Raw genomic sequence first — 26,224 nt, 5'->3', positions numbered from 1 at the left:
ATTGACACTTTTCCAGACTGGGGGGTTTAAAGAGAAGCACATGAAGCAATGCACCCATTGTGTATCGTGTCCACTGTACAAGCCTCTGGAGACAGGGTTATGATCTGGGGTTGCTTGAGTTGCTCAGGTCTAGACTCCGACAATAAAAGTCAGCTGATGACCTGAATGCACTGAATGACCAGGGTATCACATCTATGGAGTTTCACTTCCCTACGGGGGTACGGGAACATTCCAGGTGTCAGATTGTGAAAGAGAGATTGTGAAAGAGTTCTGGGAGAACAAGGAGTAATTTTATGGAGGAAAAACTGTTAAAGCTAAAAGTGACAATAGAATTTTAGTGTGTGTGAGACTTGTTTTTTCACCAGGAGGTGTATAAAAGCAACTGATTCAAATATCAGGCTTTAAAATAATATATATGTTGGATGTATTCCAACAGTTTATTTGTTCATCGTGTTTCTTGAAGTTTTACTGACATTTCTTTTATTCTGTGTATTTCATTTGTGTAGCAATTCCTGCACTTTTTATACTGCAGTTTTTATTCGGGGCAGGTGGTGATGCTTTAATACCACAACACACTCTCTCATTGCACTTTACAGTACTTAACTTTGCCTTCATGAAAAAAAAAAAGAAAGAAAAACACAAAAAAAGGAAAAAGATCGTTAAAATTGAAGCTGAAAAACAGCTTTGCTTATTACTTGTGAGACTGAAACTCCCAAACACACACACAGATACACACGCACACACTTTCTCCCTAGTTGAGCCCCTTTTTCTTTTCTCAGTGCACACACACCGCACATACAGAACAGCTTTCTCTCTACCAAACACCTTACTCAGCAGCCACTCGCAAGGAAATGAGTAAATCCGGCCAGTAGAGCGTGAGTAATTTCATTCATTCACACAAGCCCAAACAGAAGGAACACACTCATACGGAGAGTTGTGGTGCCACCCTAATCTACAAAGCAAAGATTTCATTCAGACTTTCAGAAACACAATTTTGCAAAGTCACTAAAACTCTCTCTCACTCACACACGCACAGACACGCACACACCCTGACAGGCAAGACACTTCCTATGAGTCCTTGTGTCCTCGTTTTGTTTTTTTTTTTGTTTTTTTTTAATTACCTGTGCCGCTCCAGTGATCATGTTAGGAATAAAGTCTTTGTGTCCTGGGGCATCCATCAGCGTCACGACTTTGGAGCCGGTCTCAAACTTGGTCATGCCCACGTCCATGGTCACTCCTCTGAAAGTGAGAAAGAGATGAAAAACAGAAAGACAATGAGGAGAGACAGGGAGAGGAAGAGAAAGAGATACAGAGATAGAGAGAGAGAGAGAGAGAGAGAGAGAACAATAAAAAAATTAAAAAGAGATGAGAGACAGGGCATGGGATAAGAAAGATGAGAAAGAGGGCATGGGACACAAGAGATGAGAGACAGGGCATGAGACGCGGGAAATGAGAGACGGCATGTGGGACGCGAGAAATGAGAGACAGAGCATGTGGGACGCGAGAAATGAGAGACAGGGCATGGGATCAAAAGAGGGCATGTGGGACACGAGAGATGAGAGACAGGGCATGTGGAACACGAGAGATGAGAGACAGGGCATGTGGGACACAAGAGATGAGAGACAGGGCATGTGGGACACGAGAGACAAGGGATGGGACCAAAAGAGGGCATGGGATGCAAGAGATGCGAGACAGAGCATGAGACGCGAGAAACGAGAGACGAGGCATGTGGGACGTGAGAGATGAGAGACAGGGCATGTGGGACGCGAGAAATGAGAGACAGGGCATGGGATCAAAAGAGGGCATGTGGGACACGAGAGATGAGAGACAGGGCATGTGGGACACGAGAGATGAGAGACAGGGCATGTGAGACGTGAGAGACAAGGGATGGGACCAAAAGAGGGCATGGGATGCAAGAGATGCGAGACAGGGCATGTGGGACGGAAGAGATGCGAGACAGGGCACGGGACGCGAGAGTAGAGAGAGAAAGGGGATAAAGATTGAGAAAGAAATTAAAGTGAGGCAGAGAGGCAAGAAACCAAAATTGAGCAAGTGACAAAGACAAAAGACAGAGTTATCAGACGAAACGAATAAGAGAGAGAGAGAGAGAGCGAGAGAGAGAGAAAGAGAAAAACAAAAACAGGGATATGGTTAGAAATAAGGAGAAACATTGAAGGGAATATAGTCAAGGAGAAGAGAGAGAGAGAGAGGGAAAGAGAGAATCACAGAGAAAGATTGAAAAAGAAAAAGAGAAGGACAAACAGAAACAAGAGAGCACAATATACAGAGAGGCAACGAGAAAAGAGAGAGCATGATAAGAAATGTAGACAAAGATGAGAGACACAGCGAGGCAAGAAATAGAGACAGGAGTCAAGAACGACAGATGAAAAAAGAGGTACAAGAAAGATAGATTAAAAAATTACTAAATGACTAGGTAATGAAATATAAAAAATTATATTTAAAATTGTACTAATATTAAAATGGTAATTTATGGACACCCTGTAATTAAAATCTATTTATAAAACAAGTGTACGTCCAAAGGAAGCTGTAACTGCCTGAACCGTGCAGCGTAAAGTTTCAGCTCGAGCCTGCACCTGTTTTTCACATCTTTATTTCTAAAATAAAAGCGAAGATTGAAAATGTGTTCGAAAAACAATAAATACACCGTAACGGTGTGACTCAGGAAGTGAACCGAACGTCCTCGAGTTAGAAAGTTCCCAAGTCGGAAGTTTGTAATGACTGTAATTCTGAAATGACTTGGGGGCGTGTAAAAAAAGAAAAAAAAAATATTTCAGCAGCTTAATTCAGACCTTTTCTCCTCGCACAGCGAGTCTGTTACACCGACCTGTCTCGCTCCTCTCCGGTCTCGTCCAGCACCCAGGCGTAAGCAAAAGACGCCTTGCCGGCTTTCTTGGCCTCCTGCTCGTATTTGTGCATGGTGCGTTTATTCACGTTCCCCAGCAGGTATAGGAGGTGACCCATGAGCGTGCTCTTCCCGGCGTCCACGTGTCCTATGCAAACAAGCACCAAGGGGTTCAGATTCAGGTCAGATTTTTTTGTAAAGTGCTTTTAACTCACGGTCATTGTTGCAAAACAGATTTACAGAATAAAAAAAAAATAATAAAAAACAATTATAATAAAATAAAATTTGTGTGATAAGGGCGAGGAAATATGAAATATGAAAAAGAATCAGGGAACAAGCCGAGAGCAACGATGCTGAGGAAGCAACCTCGAGAAAAACCAGATTCTACAGTTAACCGTTCCTCATTTTGGTGATAACTGATATCAGGGATTGATCTGAAGTCATACTGTGTGTTAGGAGGCTGAAAGCTAATTAAAACAGGAGATTTCGAGTTTGTGGGAGATTTAAATACTGAGCGACTGGGGAAGGTATAAGACGCTTGGACAAGCGGGCGGACACGGCGTACCTATGACGACCAGGTTGAGAAGCGGTTTCCCGCCCTGCCTCTGCTCCAGCTCGGTGCGGATGTTGCGCTGCTGTTTGGATTTGCTGGTGGACCGGGGTGGCGCCGGGGTTGCCGGGTCCTCGGTCGCACACGCCGCTTTAGACGGAGTCTCCGGAGCTGCTGGCGCCGTCACGTCTGGGCTCGGACCTGTGCGTACGGACGGGGTGACTCCATTCTCCTCTGAGCTGCACACAGACGACACAAGGTGTGCATTTTCTGCATGTCTTCTGAGCATTGGAGACAATTCTACAGTAGCAAAGCTTTACACCAAAAGCAAGCATAGGTGAAATTATTTCCTTTAAATGAACAGGGTCATGGGTGACCTGGAGCCCATGTCAGGAGACTTATGGGTACACCCAGTCCATCACAGGGCGCGCGCACACACACACACACACACACACACTCTCATTCACAAACTACAGGCAATTTGGGAACGCCATGTCTATTTAACCAGCCGTCCCTTCCCAAGTCTTTCTCCCTCTCTGTCTCTTTCTTTCGCTTTTAAAGTTATAACACTAAAAAACGCAGCTCGTCATGATACGAAGCATAAAAATGTATAAAGACGTGTTGTGTGAAAAGGATCTCATGATTATAAAACTTTTACCTCCGACACTGGAGATTCCTTCCGAAAATGCTCCATCAATGTACACGTGTGTAACAATTTCGCACAGATGTCTATAAGCAAATTGTTACCATGGTGACAAGAACGTGGCTGGAAAGTGTCCGCTGGAAAATTTGTAACACGATTGAAAAGCTTTATTTGAAGTGTTGCAAATGTTTAAAAATAATAATATTGATAATTAACCTGAGCTGAACTTTATTTGAAATATAGCTCGAGTTTTTTTTGTTTATTGACTATTCAAATGATTTCTTTCCTAGACAAACAGAAAGAAAGAAAAACAGCACTCGAGTTTTAAAAGCGTTTCTAGTTTCATGCTCCCCTTCCGTCCCCTTAACATTTCAACTTTTTAGGCTGTTAGTGAAATGTCCGATAGTGTTATGCTTTGTTCCAACTTGAGTCACTACAATAGTCGCTCCACCTGCAGAATACTGTGTTCACCCCATAATCCCCTCCTCCTCCTCCTCCTCGCACTCCACCTCCCCGCCATGGGTGTGGTCTGTGGTTTAAGGTGGGGAGGTGATAGTCTGCGGATTTCTATGTTTGCATGTTCATCTGAATAATCTATAAGCAGCAGCCACTCCTGTGGTTTTAATACTGCAAGCAAAAAGAAAAAGACAGACACACACACACACACACACACACAATCGCCTCTCCCTGCTGAAAGATCACCTAAATATGACCAAGCCAGAAATGTTATTGGTATAAGAATCATTTCCATTTACTCTATACATGGCCTGAAACTTCTGTACAACAGGGGAGTGTCACGTGCGCTGACATTAAAAGCGGCTCGTCAACAATAAGGTTCTGACTCAACTCGCAAGTCCCTTTTTTTGTGTGTGTTTTTTCTAACAGTAAAAGAAACCGAAAGAGCCTCGGCTCGGGTGCGCTCACCTTGGCACGTCGAAGCCCATGGTCTGCTTCTTTCCAGAGACGGTCATCCGGGCCACTTTCGGAAGCACTTCGGATTCGAGACGGGTCTCGGGAAGCTCACGGGGTTTGGCTGCGTCATAGGGAAACAAACTCGCTGTTACGTTATACTGTAGATACAATCGCAAGAAATGGCCTGAGCGTTAAACTAAAAAATATTTTGAAAAAAAAATAAAAATAATAAATGCACAAACTTTTTTTTTGCTCTTACTTTACTTGATTTATACGATACATTTTCAATAAAGCAAATCTTTGATATGCTTGTAGGTTTTCCCAATAAAATGCACGTTATATACTGTATGTGTAAATACCAAAAAATTAAAAAAAAAAATTAAACAAATACCATTTATACATCTACATTTGAAATACCCAGAGCTCAGGATTTTTTTTTCTTTTATTTCATTTGACTTCTGTTTTGATCATAAGTGAAAAAAGGATGGGGGTGTTGCTGGAAAGTACTTTAACATTGATAAGTTTGTTCTTTTTTTAAAACATCTCCACTTTTTGAGTCATTCTTTGCTGGTCGCAACAAACGGTGTGTAATTTTGAGATGTACTGTATAACGAGTGGGACGGTTAGTCACTGTAAAACACAAAACACATAAAAAACCACCTGTGGCACATTTATTATTTTTTTTTTTTTAAATGGTGTGTCATTTAGGGTGGCACTTGGCTAGTGAATGAAAGCAAAGGAGTTGAAAAGCGTTCAATTCAAAGTGAGATTTGTGATTGTACAGAATAACAGAACACAGTTATGAGAGTAAAAAAAAATCCCTTTATTTCTCTATATAATCCCCTGGCACACTAATCTAATCTCATCCTGCTAAATTTATCCGAGTGTTTCACTAGTGCTTGGAAACCATCAAGGCGAACGTGTAAAGTACGCCAGAGTCATGATCTGAAGGGCCTACTTCACGCTGGCCTCCCAGGAACTCCTTGAACATGTGGAAACGGTGTACGGTTCACACAGATGGGTGCGTCTCTTCTGCAAGTTGCTGACGAGTTATATACGCAGATTTCTGAAAGATGACTCGCTCTACTCGGACGGTGTTCACGGGAACGACTGCACTGGGTTCCGAGTCATCATTCCTTAAAACGTTCGAGTGTTTTAATTGTCGAGATCTTTTTTTCTGCACAGTTTTGCTTACTGAAATTTATGACTCAACTCTCTCATGATGCAAAGGCAAAGGTGATGTGCAAGAGTCTCGGAGAGACACACCGTATGTGTTAGCGAGTGTCTGTCTGTCTGTTTCCCCGCTAAGGTAACCGGGCTTTCTGTTTGCTTTGTCATTCCAGTACTCGCAGAGTCATTGCTCAGAGCCACAGACAGTCATCTCTCTCTCTGCAGCCTGGCTAGGAAAGAGTTAACTGTTCCCACGTCACTGACGGTTACGAGGCGAGAGCACGCCGGTGGCATTAAAGCCACAGGCTTTCACCAAGATGAACACACACACACATCTGGGATAACGGAGCCGAGCAAGCTGGCAGCATCACCTCGGCAGTATTCTGAAACCCGGCCTTTCATGCTTCATGAGAACTTTCTGACAGTGATAAATGTTTTGAAATGATTCAAACTTTTCTTCACGTCAAAACTGGCACAAGGTGCGGGGAAGGGGGAAAAAAAAAGAAAAGAAAAAAATAACTCAGTGGCTTATTTTGGAAATGTTTGAGGAGCCTGCTAGGCTCTGACTCACACCCATGATTCTCTACTAAATCCTCAGACGACATAATCTCTACCGGGCGGGAGCCGCCCGTATTCCTATTACACCACTCAATTGCAGAGAGCTCGATTCTGGTTGGTCAAAGATGCTGCAAAAAAATTTGAAAAAAAAAAAAATTCTATAGAAACAACTTGCGCAAAGTTCGCGAGCATGAAAGCTACAGTACATTCGGTTTTGGCCTATTAACTTTATAAAAAGAAAAAAAAGAAAAACAGGCTGGTAAAAGAATTTTTTTTTGGGTTGTTTAAGTCAAACCGGTACTTGTGATGAAATTTCTCGTGAACGAAGGCATAAATCCATATATATATAGCGACATCACCCATATACTCTTCACCTCACTCCAAGCCATCACACATTCCACACATTTGGGCCTTTAAGGGAGTTCATGGGAGGCCAGCGTTGTAGACATGAAGCATGCAGTCAGATCATGGTTCTGACAAGAAAAAAGAAAAAAAAACTTCCTACCTTGATGGTATCGAAGCACTAGTGAAACACTGGGATGAGTGCATTATTGTAGGGGATTATATAGACAGCAATAAAGGGAAGTTTTAACTCTCATAAAAGTGTTCTGTTATTCTGCACAATCAAAAGTCTTGCACGGCCCTCGTAGAAATCTACACCACCGCACCTAGACTTCTGTGGTCTAGGAACTAAACTTTTTTAGATGTGCAGAATAAGCAGTGCATTTAATCCATACATCCCTTGCTCTTACTTTTGTGGTTTCTCCTCGAACAGAAAAATGCAGAAAATAACTACAGTAAGTGCCTACAGTATATCCAATCCCCAAAACACACAGACCATACTGGTTTGCATATGTCGAGTGCCAAAGCTGCACACGACCTCAAACAGGCGCAAGATTGCGGCATGAAGACCTTCTGAAAATGCAAATGTCACGATAACCAGGAAACATCGCTGTCTTGAATTCCCCCCTAACGAAATACTGGGTCCTCTGACACCTGCGGCCATTTTTCCATCATGCGCTCTCTGCCTCTTCGTACATGCTTACTTATTGTAATAATAGAAAGTTACACATTAAAACACAAGACTTGCACACTTCACTACTTTTTTATATAATATGCAGAATGTATCCTAGGGCCGTACTGTAATCGGCCACATACAGTACTGTACAGTTTCACATGGTCTGAATCGTGGCTGACCTGACTGGCGTCTGAAACACGGGGTAAAGTTAACGACTTGTGTGTGCAGAGTCTGAAGGTGATTCAGGAACACATCGTGTGTTGTATTGGCAGAAGAACGAGGAGCAAGTCATTTCAGCAGGACGGGGAAAATCTACTACATAAAACCATGACTGCTTTTCTCATCGCGGCGCTGGTGAGTGCGGCACGTTTTCGTGTTTTGGGTCGATATCAAACAGGAATAAGAGTGTGATGACACATATGTAATTCTTTACAATTCATTTAAGACACAATCTAACTCGGAATTTTTAAAAAGCCTCAGTCTGCTGGTCAAATTCGATAAAAAAAAAAAACCTACACACTTCTGATTGTAAACTGTTCCGAGTTTCAGGACCAGCCAGCTCGCTATACGACACACTTCTTCTATTCTTGTTTAATAAGTTGTGTGTAAAAACAGTGACTAAAAACATTATTGAAATAATAAACCGAGGAAAAAAATAACTTAAAATAACTATAGTATGTATTGTAACAATTTATTATTAAATATAGCTGTAGTGGTGATTTTTTTTTTTTCTGGAACCGATATTTTTTCCAGACAAAAAGTCGTCAACACTGTTCGGGGTCCGGGTTCGGTTCCTGTCTCTGTGTGCATGGAGTTTGCATGTTCTACACCGTGCTTGGTGGGTTTCCTTCAGGTTCTTCAGTTTTTCCTCCTACAGTCCAAAGACGAGCAGATTGGGCTAACTGGTGTTCCCAAATTGCCCGTAGCGTGTGAATGAGTGTGTTTGTGTGCCATGTGATGGATTGGCACCCCATTGGCATGACTATCCTTCTATATCTCAAAGGATTCTTAACCCCACTTTCAATAATTTCAAACCTCCCTAGCTGTCGTCTTTGCCTGATGCATCCCAAGCATTAGATCCTGTTGAAACAGCAACTTTTTTTTTTCCTTTATAGGCAGTGGTTATGACATCTGATATAATAAATTCTAGAGTTCCGACAATAAATAAAGTCGATTAAGATTTTAAGTAGTTTGATTTTGTTGTACATTAAGATTAATAAAAGACATTAAGACATTAATAAATGTATGCAGATTTAAACTTTTATTTGTTTCTATATGGTCACCTCGTGAAGGCTGTGCAGCATCCTTTAATTATTAATTTTTTATCTCATGCCAAATAAAATCATATATTAATGATCTTATACACAGTAAGTGATATAAAATGTAAAACAAAATTCATTGGGCCGAATAATTACAGTATATCTTTCTACGTAAATAAACAAACACATCTTACAGAGTCTGTTTTTATTTTAAATATAAAAACATCAAAGTATACAAAATGAAAAATGTCTGGACTAATAAATTAAATTTCGCTTGATTTTTTATGGAAGTGTTTTTTTTATTGACTTAAACAAAAAATAAACATGCAGGACGAAAGTATTTCTATGGACATTTGTCCACGTCCACGCCACACAAACAACCTCACACGCCCCCCGTAACACCCCCCCTCCCCCCCCAAACACCCACAGCAAATCAACCTTTATCTTTTAAACACACACACAAACACCTGACTCTGCAGGCACAGCCACAAGGCCAGGAAGTGGTGTGGGGGGTTGAGATAATTCCTTCACCTGCATGTGCGAGCACACACACACACACACAGCGCAAAGTCGGCCACACCTACATAATATCTATCCTCCAGACACACAATAAAGTTTGTATTCTTACACTTACTTACACACAACATTGCCACTAGCACTTTCTATGTTTGATGTTGCGCTTTATGGTCAGGCGAACACGTTCTGTACCACAGAGATGTTGGTGCGCTTTCACTTTTCTCAGAAAAAACACTGTTCAGGGGCTCTGTGATCAAATCAGTGAGGAATTAAAACGCCCACGCTTACCGTAACGCCACCGTCCCTGACATGGCAAATATTATTTCAACCAACTAATAAGTCTAGATTATCATCTAGATCACGTTTACGGTTAACAGAATGAAAGATGACGATGATGATTGAACTTCCACAGAAAATGAAGTCAAGCTGCCATTAGAGAAAAGTTTGCCTCATCTTCCTAATTCTTTTATTAACTCTTACAATTGATAAATTGTTCCGTACTAGGAGGTGCATTCGAGTCAAACTGGGACTTGTGATGAAACTTCGTGTCGTGAAATTGTTTGACATTTACAGAAGACTACTTGCACATTACAGGAACTCAGCTGGGAGTTAAAGCAACATCACCCGCACAGATCCACACATTTGTGCCATTAAAGGAGTTCCTGGGAGGCCAGCGTTTTAAACATGAAGCATGCAGTCCGATCATGTTTTTCAGGCGTACTGAGAAAAATTTCCACCTTAATGGTACCCAAACACTAGTGAAATACAGGTTTCATTAGTGTATAAAAAGAGAAATAAAGTGAGTTTTTAACCCTCATAACTGTGTTCTGTAATTCTTTACAAAAATTAAAAGTCTTGGTTTGACCTGAACGCCCCTTGTAATACATCACCTACTGTATAAATGATCCTGATCGACAAGAAAAGCTCGAGTTATTCTAAAGCTCACTCCGAAGAGAACTTCGGCTCTAAGGTCAAAAAACAATGTCAAGCTTTTCTACGCGAACATTTTCATAAGAACAGCCCGAAGGACCTGATGACAGAGAAACAAATCGTCCCTCGCTCCCTCCTGAGGACACACACACACACACCCACACCCCCCAACAGCCACACCCAGCAGGATATGTAAATGTGCTCTTCCTAGGAAAACGGATCCGAGCCTCAACACCAAACATCAGTCAGGGCTGGAACCTTCCTAATTCATCATCACCTCACTTTCACCTGTCAGGTGTGTCAGGTGAGGACAAGGAGGAGGAGGAGGTGGAAGGATTTTATAATGCAATGACTTCAGTAATTAAATAAACAGGATCATGATGAGCTTGTTAAGGGTTTATTGTAAAACCTGTAGACATTAAAAAAACACTCGTACTCTCAAGTTAAACTGGCATTAATGACACTTTTTGACTTATTTTGTTTTATTTTATTATGATTTTTTTTTTTATCAAAGGTTAATAAATTAGAAGATTCTAAAATCCATGATATTTCTATTGATATTTTTATTTTTGTTGCTTTAGAGTAAAAATATAATTCATAAAGAATAAAAAAAAAAAAAATACATCTGGTATTTAGTGTGAACCTAATAAAACTTTATGATGATTATCTTTTGCAAGCGGACGTCGTTCGACATCAATTTGTCTAGAAATACAGTTTTCTCATCTGTACTGCACAAATTGTTTCTCACCATGGCATGAAAACCACGATTTATAGATTTGCTCACAAACTGACTCAATACAGTAGCGATACATTAAAAGAAGTCGTTTCAACCGTTATAATATTATCGAATCAAGTAGACGAGAGGTGTCCCACGAGTGCCAATATAGAACATAACAGCACTGGCACTTTGCTTAAAAGGTGTTAATTATCATCAGGTTAACATACATTATGAACAACTGCGTAAAGACAGTAATATTACACTCGAGGATGTGCTGTCGTACTGAATATCAGCCCGGCTGGGACATCTCCATACGACCGCATCACAGCCGTGCTGATATTCAATACGACAGCATGACCTCAAGTGTGACATTACTTAAATATTCATGATAAATTATTAAAACTGCAATACATGTAGTTTATTTTTGCATTCACTCACTAACTCATCTTTTATACCGCTTCATCCAGAATTCAGGGTCGTGGGGGTCTTAGGAGGCCTAGGGCACTAGGCAGGGAGATTGAGCCTGGCTGGGAATCGAACCCGGACCCTGTAGGTGCAAGGCGACAGTGCTAACCACTACACCACCGTGCCGCTTTATTTATTTATTAAAATAATATATTTTTCGTTTTTTTTTCTATCAGGATTTTGTGATCAAATTGGTGAGAAATTAAAAGCTCATCCTTGCCATAACACCATCCTTCCCAGCCATGGCAAATATTATTTTAACAAACTTAACTAGATTACCATCTGGATCATGTAAATTATCCAAATTAAAGATAACCATGAGAGGAACTTCCACAGAAAAATAGACAAGCTGTAACCTATATTTAAATTTCTATTCGAGACACTGCGGAAAAAAAATGCCTTATTTTTCGCTGATCCTTTTATTTACTCACTATCACGACTGGTTTGTACTAGGAGGGCTGTTCAGGTCAAACAGGGACTGGTGATGTAATGTCTGGTAAATAAAGTCATAAAATTAATGGATGTTTATAGAAGACTTACTTAGAAGTACGGTACGGTGAGCGTGGAACGCCTGATCCTTGGAGAAAAAAATAATGAGAACTTGGCATCAACTTGCGGAAGAGGCGAATCTGTCTGTGGGAACTGTACACACAGTCGTTCACTCGGCTGGGAGTGTTATCGCCACATCCCGCGTACAGTCCTGACCTCATCCCAATCCATTTCCACATGTTTGGGCTATTAAAGGAGTTCCTGGGAGGCCAGCGTTTCAGACATGGCTCTAAGAAAACTTTCTACCTTGATGGTAAGCAAGCATTAGGATATGGATAAGTGCATTAGTGTAGAAGGGAGATTATATAGAGAAATTTAAACTGTGTTCACAAGTCCTGCTTTGACTCGAACGCCCCTCTCACAGGTCTCTCGTCTCTCTGGAATGTGGGATTCCAGGTCGGGATCTCAGCCGCACACATGATCCAGCTGGGGGAGCTGTTGCAACACAAGTCCTGCACCAATAAGGCAAAACAGGAGAAAACCCTCGGCTCTTTTAAACAAAAACAACCTGCATCTGCCACGAGCTGCTGCAGTCTCGTTTCTGTGTCATGAGTGAGTGTACGAGCGCTTTAGAGATGGGGGGGGGAATCCCTGCAGCCAGGTTACACCATTCACATCTTACATCGAGCACAATTTACTCAACACACACGCACACCTGAAGGTTTGTAAAATACACTGACGGTGCACTGCTCCTCGCACTCCAGGTCACGCCGGAGGTGCGATCACGTGTGTATCAAGGTCTCCTCAGCTGGGTTTATTAGTCACCTCAAATGCTGCTGTGAACATTTGGGGAGGGACAGCACCCAGAGACTAGCAAGACCAAAAAAAGTAATATCTGCAAGTGAGCCACAGCATGCTAATCATTTGCAGTCTGAATAACAGGTCACCTCTTTCTCTCTCCCTCTCTCTGTTTTTCTGATTCTTTCTTACTATGACCAATTTATAGAACTTTGCACCGTTTCAGTGCATGACATATCTGCATTTCAGCAGAAGCCACAAAGTGCAAAAACGAGGGAAACGCAGCAGCCGACGGCCAGCTGTCACAGTCACTTTTTCCTGTGTAGGTGGCAAAAAAAAAACTAGCAAGAAAAAGAGGAGTGGAAGAGAAGTCTAAGGTGGTCAGATGGTATAAAGATAGAGTTGAACAAAGAGAATGGGGAGGGGGGGAGTCAATGAGAGTGGAAGATATAGGGACTAGTGCAAGATGATGGGAGAGATGAAGAAAAAGATTCAGAGAGTGAGGAAGAGATGCAGGATATTGAGGGGAGAGAAAGACAGAGAGAGAGACACACATGAAAAACAGATGGAGGAGCAGTAAGAATAAGAGTGGAGATCAGACACTTCCCTTATTTTTTTTTATTTTTTTTTGTAGTTTTTAGTGACTTGTGTCACTTTATTTAGAAGTGTATCTATTTATTTCTGTTATCTTGTGACGTGGTTCTGAGCTTTGGCAAAACACAAATTTCTGTGTTAGTCATGCCAAATAAAGCACCCTTTGATTCTCTAAAACTTAAACGATAGAGAAAGAGTCTAAACTCTCTACACTTCCCTAAAGAGAGCAAGTTCCTTTCACTGGAACTATGGGCCGACCCCCTTTCAGTCCTGTAAAAAAAAAAAAAAAAAAAAAAACAACCCCACACCAGTTCCTACATGACCGCGCACCAGTGCACAAAGCAAAGGTCCAAAAAGTCATGGATGAAAAAAAACTTGTGAACTCTTCGCTGTGGAAGAATTGACATCTGGCAAAAAGCATCTGGTCAGACAATAATGGTCGAAAATTCGGCGTACAGTAAGCACACTCCAACAGAAGAGTTGAAGATGTTGTAGCTGCAAAAGTGGGCAGGGCTAACATGATAGACAAGTTCATAAGCATGTGGAGGCAGGCGAGTGAATACTTTTGGTGATGTAATGAGCGAGACCTCCACTGAAATCACCACACACACACACACAATCCCAAAGTTTAACAGATGATGAAAAGTGAATATTTTTAGGAGAAGGTCCTACTGAAGCCCTCGCTGAAAAACATGTGTCAGAGTGCGAGACCCTGAGAGACACAACATGGACACGCCCTGAACATCTCGTACTCTAACTAATCAGAATGAAACATCACTACTGTTCAGATACTTACCTGACAGTTTCTGTTGTCAATATTGATTTTTTTTTTTTTGTTGTGATTGTTTTTTGTTGTTTATCTACTGTTTAATCGCATACAGTATGTGATACATTTACTTCTTACATTTAGGCATTTGGCAGACAACCTTATCCAGGGCAACTTTTTTTTTTTTTTTTTTAATCTTATTATACATCTGAGCAGTTGAGCGCTAAGGGCCTTGCTCAAGAGCCCAATAGGAACAACTTGATGGTCGTGGGATTTGACCTTCCGAACCATGGTTACCATGGCAACCATGGTTGACCTAACCAATGCATTAACCACTGAGCTACCACTGACTTTCTTAAAGAGAAGGAAAGACAGATGAAGAAAGATGTGGAAGGAGAGAAATAGAAAGATTTAGAGAGTGAATGAGAGGAAGGAAAAAGTGACAGTGAGGAAAGACAAACAGATGCTAAGAGACAAGGGGAGAAATAGAAAGAGCGAGAAAGGGGGGGAAAGAGAGATGCAAAGAGAAAGAGTGAGATGCAGAGATAAACAAATCCAGAGAGAGAGAGTCAGAGAGGGGGAGAAGAAATAAGAGAGATATGCAAAAAAAGACAGAGAGACAAACTTAGTCACTCTTTGCTCAATATGCTTTTGTTGATTTTTGCATTGTGCAGATGTGATTTATGACTTTAAGCACTGCTAAGCTGCGAGCGAGAGAGAGAGAGAGAGAGAGAGAGAGGCCCTGTCCATGCTCAGTCGTCTCTGCTGTCACACATCTCTCCTCAGGACCTCTGTTCAGCTAACGGACAAGGGGAAAAAAGAAAAGAAAAGAAAAAAAAAGACAAAAAAGAAAAAAAACGCTGAACACACCCGTCCGTCCTGACACAAACAGAAACAGAGAAGAAAACTGAAGGATGTTTTCGCCGGTAATACTTTCAGTGTCAGTCAGACACACACACACACCACAGACACTGTACATGCAAACAAGGGAAGAGAGAGATGCAAAGAAAGAGAGAGAGAGGGGATGCAAGACAGACATAGAAAGAGAGAAAAATAATAAGAAGAAAAGGAGGAGAGGATGAGAGAAAAAAGTAAGAGTGGGAAAAAAAAAAAGATGCAAAAATAATTAAGAAAGAGGATGAGAGAGACTGTTATGGAGAGACAACGAGAGAGAGAGAGAAACTATTGAGACAGACCGGGAGAGGATAAGAGGCGATGAGAAAGATGGTGAGAGAGTAAGAGAAAGACAGAACAAGGGAGACAAGATGATAGAAAGAGAGAGAGAGAGAAGGTGGAGAGAGAGAGAGAAGATCCCTTATAAGCGTGACAGATGTAAGGGCTTGCACAGTCGGGCCGCTCTGCACAGCGCCGCAGGATTCTCTGCTCTGATTGGTCAGTAGGTGTTGATGTATTTTCTTGAACAGCATTCCTGACAGTCGCTCAGCTTGTTACTGAAGAGCGGTGAGGTTTAGACTTTTACGGAAGGAGTCTCCAGTGTCAGCCCTCTGCAGCAAGCGATTGATTTGCCATCATGGGACTTTCCATTTTCCAGTTTCTCAGCATGACAAGTTTCATCTTATTTCTTCTGTTTTTATCTCTTCAACTTCAAAAGGGGAAGGAAGAAATGTTTATAGATGCTCGAGCGTACATTCTTTAGATAGTAAGGAACCAAACGTACGACTGGGAAATTTGCTGGGGTATAAAAGTAATAAAAAGCTTTACGGCATGCCACTGTGGAAAAACAATCAGCTTTAGAGTGATAACAGTTACCCCACTTTTCATCACTGAGATCAGAGCTGTATTTAGATTCCTAAGAGGGGCGTTCAAGTCAAACCGGGACTTGGGATGGAACTTTGTGACTTCACAGTACGTTGACGAGACTCTCAGCTGCAGTAAAACAAATGAATTGTGCAACGCTTTTAAAAGAAGGCTGTACGTTTGTGAATGACGATTCCAGCTAAGGTGGCTCGGAGCCCACTGGAACGCCTGATCCTTGTACAACCGCCTTGTAACTTGTCGCCAACTTGCAGAAGAGACGTATCTTTCTGTGCAAACTCTACACACAATGATTTACCAACATCACTTTTACACTTGAAAGAGGCCACGAAATATTCTGTAATAACTCTCGCTAGGACGAAGCAATCTAACCGAAACCATGTACAATGTGCTCCTCAGTATATGGAGCTTCAAACATGCTGGGATGCCCCTGTGTTGAACCGATAAGGTAGGCGCCAGACAGCCATCGTGCTGTTTTCCTCTCGAGCCCTCATTCCAAGCCATTTTCCACATGTTTTGGCCATTAAAGGAGTTCCTGGGAGGCCAGCGTTTCAGACGTGAAGCAGGCGTCCGATGATCAGGACAACTTTTTTTTGTTTGTTTGTTTTGCTCCAGAGTAAAAAATATAATTAAGAGGGAAACAAAATTATTAATAAACAGCATATTTTGAGAAAATAACAGGGACATTTAGCTATATGCATCACTCAGCTACACGGCTGTTAAACTCAATCATTAATTATCGTTAATTATTATTACTAATAAATTTAGTATTAAAATATGTATTCGTTTCTCCAAGTGCGTGTACATTTTTTGACGGACTCTTTGTATGTATGTATATATAAAATCCGCTACTTTAATGATGCAAACACTTTCTCTTTTTTTTTTTTAAATCATTATGAAACAAGTTTTGAGTGTCCACATGCCAAGAAACTGAAATATAAACCCTAAAAGATATAAAGTATGCACCTAATGTGTAATTTCTTTTTTTCTTTTTTTAAATGGATCTTTTAAAAAATCTGCCACTGAATAAAAATATTGTTCAGGAACCGGTTTGTAAAGTAAAGTTCTTACAGGATAGCGTTCCCTAATTCTGTCTGTATACGGAAGCCTGTAGTTGACTTAACTGCGAGCTACAGTAGATTAACCTAATAAAACTAACTCAACAATCACATTAAATTCATCATGCTGTAGGACAATCGAACACCAAGCTTATGTATCATTTTAATTAAATACATACAGCAAATGATTATTTATATATACACAGTACTGTACAAAAGTCTTAAGTCTTTATACGCTGTACCAATTTTGTTATATATGTTTATTATGTCTGCATAATTATTCAGTATTTCCATATATAACTAAAAAATTAATAAATAACATTACGGGAGAATATATGCATGGCTGTATTGCAAAAAAATATATAGTACAAGACAGACCAGTTTTTAGATGGAAACAAAAATCCTAATGTACACTCCTGGGATTTGCATAAAAATAGAAAGAAGTGAGTGTGACTAAGTTACCAGAAGAACTTATTCTACAGCAAGATCAGTAAAACCTAACAACTGTTTTACTTATAAAACTGAACAAATCTGTGTCTAAAACTCCTGATTTTTAAAAGAAGTTTTAACTCAAAATTTTGACTGTTTATTTTATTACTCTTTATTGCTCCTTATAGAAGTTTCTTTTATGCAGAAATGTTTTTAAAAGCATCCTTTGCTTATGCCATATTTTTGTATGTGCCCAAGACTTTTCCACAGTACTATAAGTAAAACAGCTATTAGGTTTTACTGATCTTGCTGGAGAATATGAGTTTCTGAAACTTAGTCACACTCGCTCCTTTCTATATTTATGCAAATCCCAGGAGCGTACATTCGATTTTTTGTTTCCATCTGAAAACTGGTCTGTCTTGTACTATGGTTTTTTTCTTTACAGCCATGCATATATTCTCCTGTAATGTTATTTATTGTTTTAAGTTATAGATGGAAATATTGAATGATTCTGTACATAATTATGCAAACATAAATAAATATATACAGTGGGGTAAAAAAGTATTCATTCAGCCACCAATTGTGCAAGTTCTCCCACTTAAAAAAGATGAGAGAGGCCTGTAATTTTCATCATGGGTATACCACAACTATGTGAGACAAAATAAGGAAAAAAATGCAGAAGATTACATTGTAGGATTTTTAAAGAATTTATTTGAAAATGATGGTGGAAAATAAGTATTTGGTCACCTACAAACAAGCAAGATTTCTGGCTTCAAAACTGGGACCAAAGTAATAAAGGCTACCATCAGTAACACACTGTGTTGCCAGGGAATCCAATCCGGCAGTGCCAGACGTGTCCCCCTGCTTAAGCCAATACATGTCCTGGCCCATCTGAAGTTTGCTAAAGAGCATTTGGATGATCCAGATGAGGACTGGGAGAATGTCATATGGTCAGATGAAACCAAAATAGAACTTTTTGGAATAACTCAACTCGGAGGAGAAAGAATGCTGAGTTGCAGCCAAAGAACATCATACCTACTGTGAAACATGGGGGTGGAAACATTATGCTTTGAGGCTGTTTTTCTGAAAATGGGACAAGGACGACTGATCCGTGTAAAGGAAAGAATAAATGAGGCCATGATTTTGAGTGAAAATGTCCTTCCATTAGCAAGGGCATTGAAGATGAAACGTGGCTGGGTCTTTCAGCATGACAATGATCCTAAACACACCGCCCTGGCAACAAAGGAGTGGCTTCGTAAGAAGCATTTCAAGGTCCTAGAGTGGCCTAGCCAGTCTCCAGATCTCAACCCCATAGAAAATCTGTTATCTAAAAGTTGAAAGTCCGTGTTGCCCAGCGACAGCCCCAAAACATCACTGCTCTAGAGGAGATCTGCATGGAGGAATGGGCCAAAATACCAGCAACAGCGTGTGAAAACCTTGTGAAGACTTAACGAAAATGTTTGACCTCTGTCATTGCCAACAAAGGGTATATAACAAAGTATTGAGATAAAATTTTGTTATTGATTAAATACTTATTTTCCACCATAATTTGCAAATAAATTCTTCAAAAATCCTACAATGTGATTTTCAGGATTTTTATTTTTTCTTATTTTGTCTCTCATAGTTGAAATATACCCATGATGAAAATTACAGGCCTCTCTCATCTTTTTATGTGGGAGAACTTGCACAATTGGTGCAACTAAATACTTTTTTGCCCCACTGTATAACAAAATTGGTATAGCATATAATATGATGCCTAAGACTTTTGCACAGTACTGTATATATAGTCGTGTCAAAAACATTCTATTATGCAAAATCATGTTGAGACATTCAGACAGGTCTCCAGTGTACGCATCTGTGTAGGGTAAAAACAGGGAATTTTTTTTTTTCAACTTTGCATGGTTAAATCAGATTTCTTTCGCCCCAATGTGACCTTATAAGTATATACCTCTTCCCTGCATTTCTCGGGGGGGGGACACAGACACTAAAACACCAGTTTGGAACTCGAGGCATGAACAAGAGTAGATTCTGAGAGTATTTCAGCTGGAGCAAGCACTTGTGAGTTCTGTGTTAATTTGTTATGGAAACAGTAAATCCTGGGACCTTTAAAAAGGCTTTGAAGCACCTTTAAAACAAAAACCTTGAAAATTTTATACACAAATACTTGGCGGACATGCTGATTTTCACGGGACTAATATCACAGGACCTCTGTGTTCGGCGAAATGTGGTAGGTCATACGTAGGGGAATTTTTACTTTACAAATGACTGACATGGCTGATTTGCACGGGATTAAGATCACAGACAAACTCCTCACACGAGGTCCCCAGATAATACTAGTCCTGTGTGAATAGGACAAAAGAATTAATTCAGTCACTTTTAGCTTTTATTATACACAATAACAAAACAATGTGGTGTGTAGTTCATGTGTGAACATTATCACAGTCATAGTCCTGAAGAATGGCGAACCATTGAGGGGAAAAATATAAAATAAAAAACAGGTTTTCAGGTTGTCAGCTAACTTAATTTTCTTGCCACATATCGATGCTCTGGAAATGCTCTTAGTTTCACTATTAAACAGCTCTAGCTTTAACTGCTGATTTAAAGAAAAACTAATTTATATGCAACATCAAGTGTTGTGATCTTTATTCATGATTTTTCTTTGTCAGTGGAAGAAATGTGGTCGAGAAAAAAAAAAGTTGTCAGTTCAGGACTATCCTTCCCGGTTTTGATGATGTTTTGAAGGGTTTGAAAGTCATAAAACCATCACCTAAAATCCCATTAGTGGTTTTCTCTGCTTGATTCAGACGAATATTTTTTTTTTGACCAGGCAGTGTGTTTGTGTGTGTGTATATGTAGAGAATGACTGCTGGTTCACAAATTCCTGAGGTAAAACTAAGGCATGACATTTCCCTTTTATAAAAATGTTTTATCCTTTAAGATTTTAAAGAAAGTACCTGACAAAATGTGAAGTTTTCTTTACAAATCATCCTATTTAAAGGCCAGACTATATAATCTGAGAATAACTGTATTAATACTGTAATAATTCTGTATTGTACTGGAAATCAAGTTAAAGATTTTTTTGTTCTAGATGCTGCGATATGTGTTTGTGTGTGTTTGTGAGGGAGGAGGACCTGAACGTCTTCACTTGTGGTTGGTCATGTACACCGCAGCAAAAAACCAAACCTTAAGTTACCCAGGATGCTCTGGGTGTGTTTGCACCTCAGTGTGGCCTGCAGGAACGCACAGGCTCACGTATGCACGAGATCGCAAACATGTGATAAACACCACAGAGCATACACACCCATTGAACTTAGCGCATTGTCACTTTGTGTGTTACTACAACCACATACACACACATACACACCCCTGCACGAGCATCGACCCAACCCATGCAATCACACATATGAATCTCGGCATATTGAAATCTTTATTTCGGTATATACACAAAACCTCAGGCCTACGCCCACATCAATCAAAACCAACCTCAGCTCGACATCAGTGCTTTAAAAGTACAGGATTTAAAAAATAATAATAATAATAATTTTCAAGCTTACGCACAAATGAATTTATCAAGAGATTTAAGAAATGCTTGTTTATATACAAACATATTTTTTGTATTTGAAATGTATAAACAGATGCGCAGAATTTCGGGTGTCCCCCAAAACCCCCGAAAAAAAGGTCTGCTCTCCATGTTTTCTCTCTTTCTGCCTCTGTGGTAAACCTGAAATCTTTCTGACATTGAAATGCCACATGGCAGCTGCACGAGATATTTTTTTTGTTGTTCTTCGTGGTGTTGTTATTGTTTTCGGTAAAGGCGTTCTCTCATTTTCGCACTTGTCTGGTGCACGTGTTAAAGACGGCGTTGTGATACTCAACAGGAATTAAAAATCGACTAGAAAAATAATCTGGTATTTTCTTTAAAAAAAAAACAATAATAATAATAATATTAATACAAGTGTTACAAAGAGACATTTAAAAACCAACTGGTCTTAATACTGATTTAAAAAAAGATGGAAGAAAAAAAAGCTGCTCTGAGAGTGTATTAACCTGGTTTGAGTCACAGAGTGCAGATAGAAAGTGTTTAAAAATGTCCCAGCCATGCGACTCGGCTTGTTTTACGTTAAAAAAAAAACCGAACCCCTGGCGAATACGCTCTAGTCTCTGGTGAACGCCTTCTTCTGATTGGCTTTGATGATGTCGTCAGGAGACGGCGTGTCAAAAGCGAACGGCGTGATGTGATGCAAGGGCAGACCCTGCGCTCGTTCTTTCATTCTCGGCATCTTGAAAGCTTGATGCCCCGCCCAGGTGCACTGGATCCTCGTCGCCGCGGTCCTCCTCCTCTTCCTCTTCTGCACGCACAAGGTGAGAGCGAATACGGACGGCTCGGCAAAAACCCCCTCGGTCAAACGATACGAGCGTGGCGAGACGGAGACGGGAGACCTGCGGGGAGTACCCGGCTCAGGCGACGTCTGCGACATGAGGACGCTTAGATCGACGTTTTGCGGTTGACGCACCTGCTTGGCCCGGACCGGTTTCTGTTCTTTGTGCTTTCGGTTCTGGAGCTCGGACGCCGCGGATTTGTGACGGGAAGCGAGATCCGATAAAGACGTGATTGCGGAGAATCCAGGAGGAGGTTTGGGAGGAGAGGGTGTAGTGAGGGACAGAGACAGGTTGTTCAGATCGAGGCTGTGCTGCGTTTTAGTATTTTTAGTGTCAGCACTGGTCTCTGTGAGCGTAGACAGGTTTTTCAGGCCTGGCACTGAATTGAAAAAATCGGGGCTGTTGCTCTGATGTTCCTGAATCAGCTCGGCCAATGAAGGGCTTCCACCACCTTGACCTCCAACCACAGACCCTTTATTAACCCCGTTGACTTGCACCGGCTTACTAGCCTGCCATGTGCTACCCATCGGTACTGCTAACGAACCAGTCGTCTTAGAGTCTTGTAGAGACAGACTACTCAGAGAGCATGACAGGAGGCTGGACGTGGGCTTCACTGAGGTGAGACTGCCCAGGCTGGAAGGAACCCAGAGACCACCAGAAATTTGGCCAAGTCCGGCGGAACTAAGAGACATCAGAGAAATGTTTGGACCCTGAGCTGGATTTGCACACTTGCGCTCATGGTTAGCCATTAGTTGAGCCAGAGAGCTCGTCCCTGCAGCTACACCACCGATTCCTGAATTTGGACTCGGTGTTAATGCGTCCTTCGAGAGACCGCCTGCAGAGACCCGACTGCACTCCTTCACGACTTTCGGCTCAGTCTGAGCTAAAAGATCACTAAGGCTGTACGAAAGCCCTGATCTGGACTGCGACTGCGTTAGCGCCGAGGTAACACGCACGACCCTGTCAGTGTTGTGTGGTGCAGAACAGGATAAGGCTCCTTACCTTACGAGGGCCAATCGCGTGCAGAGAGAATCGGTGTGATGACGAGGAAGGAGGATGAAGAAAAGGTAAAGAAGTGCAGGAAGATGATTGGCGAGGCACCGCAAGCGGCCATGCGACGGATGAGATCAGACAGAGAGAGAGAAAGGCAATACGTTACTCACTTAAATAAAGGGAAAGCAAAAGTTACTTTCTAGTCATTTTTGGACATTCAGATGGATGTCTGTCAAAAAATATATTTGTTTTTTTGTATTTATCATTATTTTTATATTTACCCATCTTAAACATGCCACTTAGAGTTTTATTTCCCCCTATTGTGACCTTAAAGTAAGAAACCCCTGACCCTGCTACTCAGTTCTGCGTGCTCTCTTGGTGAGGGTTGGGGGCGTGGCTCATTTCCTTTACATAAACACTAAAATGATGCATACTTAAAGGAGTGAAATGAGAGCGAGAGTTTGAGGTTTTTAAAAAAAATTTCATTATCTGAGGTATATGTCAGCTGGCACATTAGCGAACACACACACCCACACACACATACTCCAGGGGAGCTCTAAGAACTTTGCTAACTTATTAAACAAACTGTGAAATATTAAACCTGAGGTGATAAGTGCCATTTTATGCTCATTATGCGCTGTATCTCTTATTTTAGATTACACTTTTTCACTTTTGTCCAGGTTTAATAATGTGTTCAGGTGTTTTAATTAAATGTATCCATTCGATTGATCCATAGTATGGTAAGATCTTGTCTGATTATACAAGGTGTCCAGGATGATCGAAAATTATCTGAACAACATTTATACAGCAAAAAAAGTCTCTCCATTCAAAAAAAAAAATCCCTATAAAATGCAATAAACAATAATTAATGTGTGACTTTTTTCTTAAAAATACAGTCTCGGGCATGATAAAATTAGTAGGAAATTAGTAGATTAGTTTTACTGAACATCCTGCAGAACCAGACACAGTCCTTCTGAGGACTTTATCATGCCTACTTCTTTTGTTTTTGTTATTTTCTGAAAGTGATCTTGTACTTTAATATGCTGCCTTCCTTTTTGGTCTCCTGATATTTTGCTGAAAATAATTTTTTCTAGACTAATGATGTTTGAAAATCAGATTTTATTTATACAGAAAAAAAAAACACAGACAGCTTAAGATCCTAACCCCAGTACTGGAGGGGTTAACTAGGAGGTGAAGCAATACTGGATTGATCCCACTGTACATAATACCATGTTAGCAATACGGCAACAGCCTCCTTTTTACATGTAGATGCAACAACATGAGAGGCATTTTTAGGCAGTGACGAAGCAAAAGCACGCAGGTGTTGAGATTTTATGCACGACTGGAATCAGGCGGTAAAGCATCTGAGCCACATGATTCTACCTGATTGGGCCAGCTGCAGGGTGTACAGTTTTGTACAGCTTTTAATCCTGCATTTGACAAACCTCAAAAGTCGGAATTACGCCATTTTGATTCACAATTCAAAATCTTTTTTTTTTTTTAGGGCTGTATGATGTGCTTGGAACATCAGCCAGAGCTGAGCTGCTTTTACCATAACCAAGGTCTTTTCCAAATCAGAAAAAGACAAAGAGAGGTCTAAGGGAAAACAAAAACTAGCCAGGCAAAAACTTTTAAATCGGATGGGATCACTTTCTTATGTGTTCTCAGATCGGGATGCATGCTGCTTGCCGTCGTCGAGAGCAAAAATCAGATCTGTTGTTAGAAATTAGCAAATTATGAACCCATATAGCGTGAGTGAAGATGTAATAACGTGCCGTTGCAGAAGAGAGACGCTTCCATAATAATGAGGGTGAACCACCATAACATGGGGGGAAGAAAATTATTGAGCAATGTTGCTTCTTTTTTTTAACCAACATGCATTCCAGCTACAAAGTGTGGGAAAATGCTCACGTAAGCCTTTTGTTCATCAATTCAGCTTGCTATATGTGATGAGTAATACATATTTTCCTTCTTAAAACTCTGATCTGTTTATTTACTGTAATAGATTAAGAGGGGGAAAAAATCTACGTTGAGTCATCTACAGGACACACTTGTAATCACTAGCTGAACCTGCAGACTATCCAGAGTTCCTGAGCAGGAGTTGAGGTTTAACAGATTTTATTTATTTATTTTTAAAAAATATTTAAAATTTTTTACTGTATTTAAATCACATTTAATTTAATTTTGTAGTATAAACCCTGACATTAAGTGTAATGTGTATCGAGATCATTAAAAAAACAAATAAATAAACCATGAAAGCAAACGGAGCTCTTTGGTGTCTCAGGAAACTTTTCATAGCTAGCGCAGTTAGCTCACACTGCTGCTAATCAGCTAATCTGCTAATCCGCTTCTCTTCAGAAATGAAAACTATCAGCTCCTTAAAGCTCGTATTGAACGCCTGAAGGAAAAACAGGGGCTGTGTGTCTAAAACGTGCTCTACAGGATCTTTAAAGCATTTTTTTTTTATAATTTAGTATTAGAAAACTTTCAGACACCCTGTATAACATTTATATCCCCACAAAAAAAAAAAAACGTTTTTAAAGATTCCAGAGTGCAACTTTAAATTTAACTTAAAACTCCCAGGAAAAAAGGTGGGAATGAAACATCTGTCAAAGTCTCTCAAGGAATTCTATAGCGACCCGGTTTCACCTAACAAGAACATGTTTCCTAAGAACGCAAAGTAATTGTTGTGGAATTGCTGAGGGGGAGGATTACACCCTGAGGCAAAAAATATGTTTCTATACCAATTCTAAAGAATATAAAATGCTAATCCCACACTATGGCTGCTCTATCTATTACTGAAACGAACAATCGACTATTCGGATTTAGGGGGAAGTTCACATCACGGGCCATGGCACCACGGTTTTATACGTCACGTTTGTGATTACAAGTGACTTTTATCCATGTCTAATGTGGATACATCTGTCCTAACGCATTAACGTGCACATTTATACGTCTTTGCTCACACTAACTGGGTTAAAACATCATATATTTGCGCGGCAGATTATTCGTTTCAAACAATGTGATTTTTAGCCAAAAAATATGCTCGGGACGACGAGCAGTTAGTCAGCAGTATTTTTTAAAGGAAAAAAAAAAAAAAGAAGAAAGAAAGCCAGACACAACGCTTTAGCTGTTGCTAGCACTGGTAGGATCCACATAAGAAAGTGACTCAAATTTAGGAAAACAAATAAAATAATAAAATTTTAAAAAATCTGATTTGCGCATTTAGACAGCCCTAAAAAGAAAAAAAATTATAAAATAAAAAAATCTGTATCATAATGGGGTGAAACATCGGAATCGAGTCACTTTAGGCTGGTAATGTGAACGCAGCCATGTTCA

At 40.4% G+C, this 26,224-nt stretch overlaps 1 protein-coding gene across 2 annotated transcripts in view; it reads right to left on the bottom strand.

Annotated features, from left to right (window-relative positions):
* Positions 1 to 26,224, bottom strand: part of hbs1l (HBS1-like translational GTPase) — a 58,393-nt gene that overhangs the window by 20,767 nt on the left and 11,402 nt on the right. The window contains exons 5-8 of one of the 2 annotated variants that reach the window (XM_053482274.1): positions 4,981 to 5,089; positions 3,429 to 3,652; positions 2,846 to 3,011; positions 1,122 to 1,239 (exon numbers count right to left, since the gene is read on the bottom strand). In XM_053482274.1, the coding sequence (XP_053338249.1) occupies positions 1,122 to 1,239; positions 2,846 to 3,011; positions 3,429 to 3,652; positions 4,981 to 5,089 (617 nt within the window). Of the gene's footprint in view, positions 1 to 1,121; positions 1,240 to 2,845; positions 3,012 to 3,428; positions 3,653 to 4,980; positions 5,090 to 20,920; positions 22,890 to 26,224 lie in introns of those variants that run through there. The other variant, XM_053482275.1, reaches the window with a different exon arrangement.

The sequence above is a fragment of the Clarias gariepinus genome, chromosome 22 (assembly GCF_024256425.1).
Source record: "Clarias gariepinus isolate MV-2021 ecotype Netherlands chromosome 22, CGAR_prim_01v2, whole genome shotgun sequence".
Classification (NCBI taxonomy): domain Eukaryota; kingdom Metazoa; phylum Chordata; class Actinopteri; order Siluriformes; family Clariidae; genus Clarias; species Clarias gariepinus.
The sequence above is the reverse complement of the archived record's forward strand: the minus strand, read 5'-3'. Positions and strand labels throughout refer to the sequence as shown.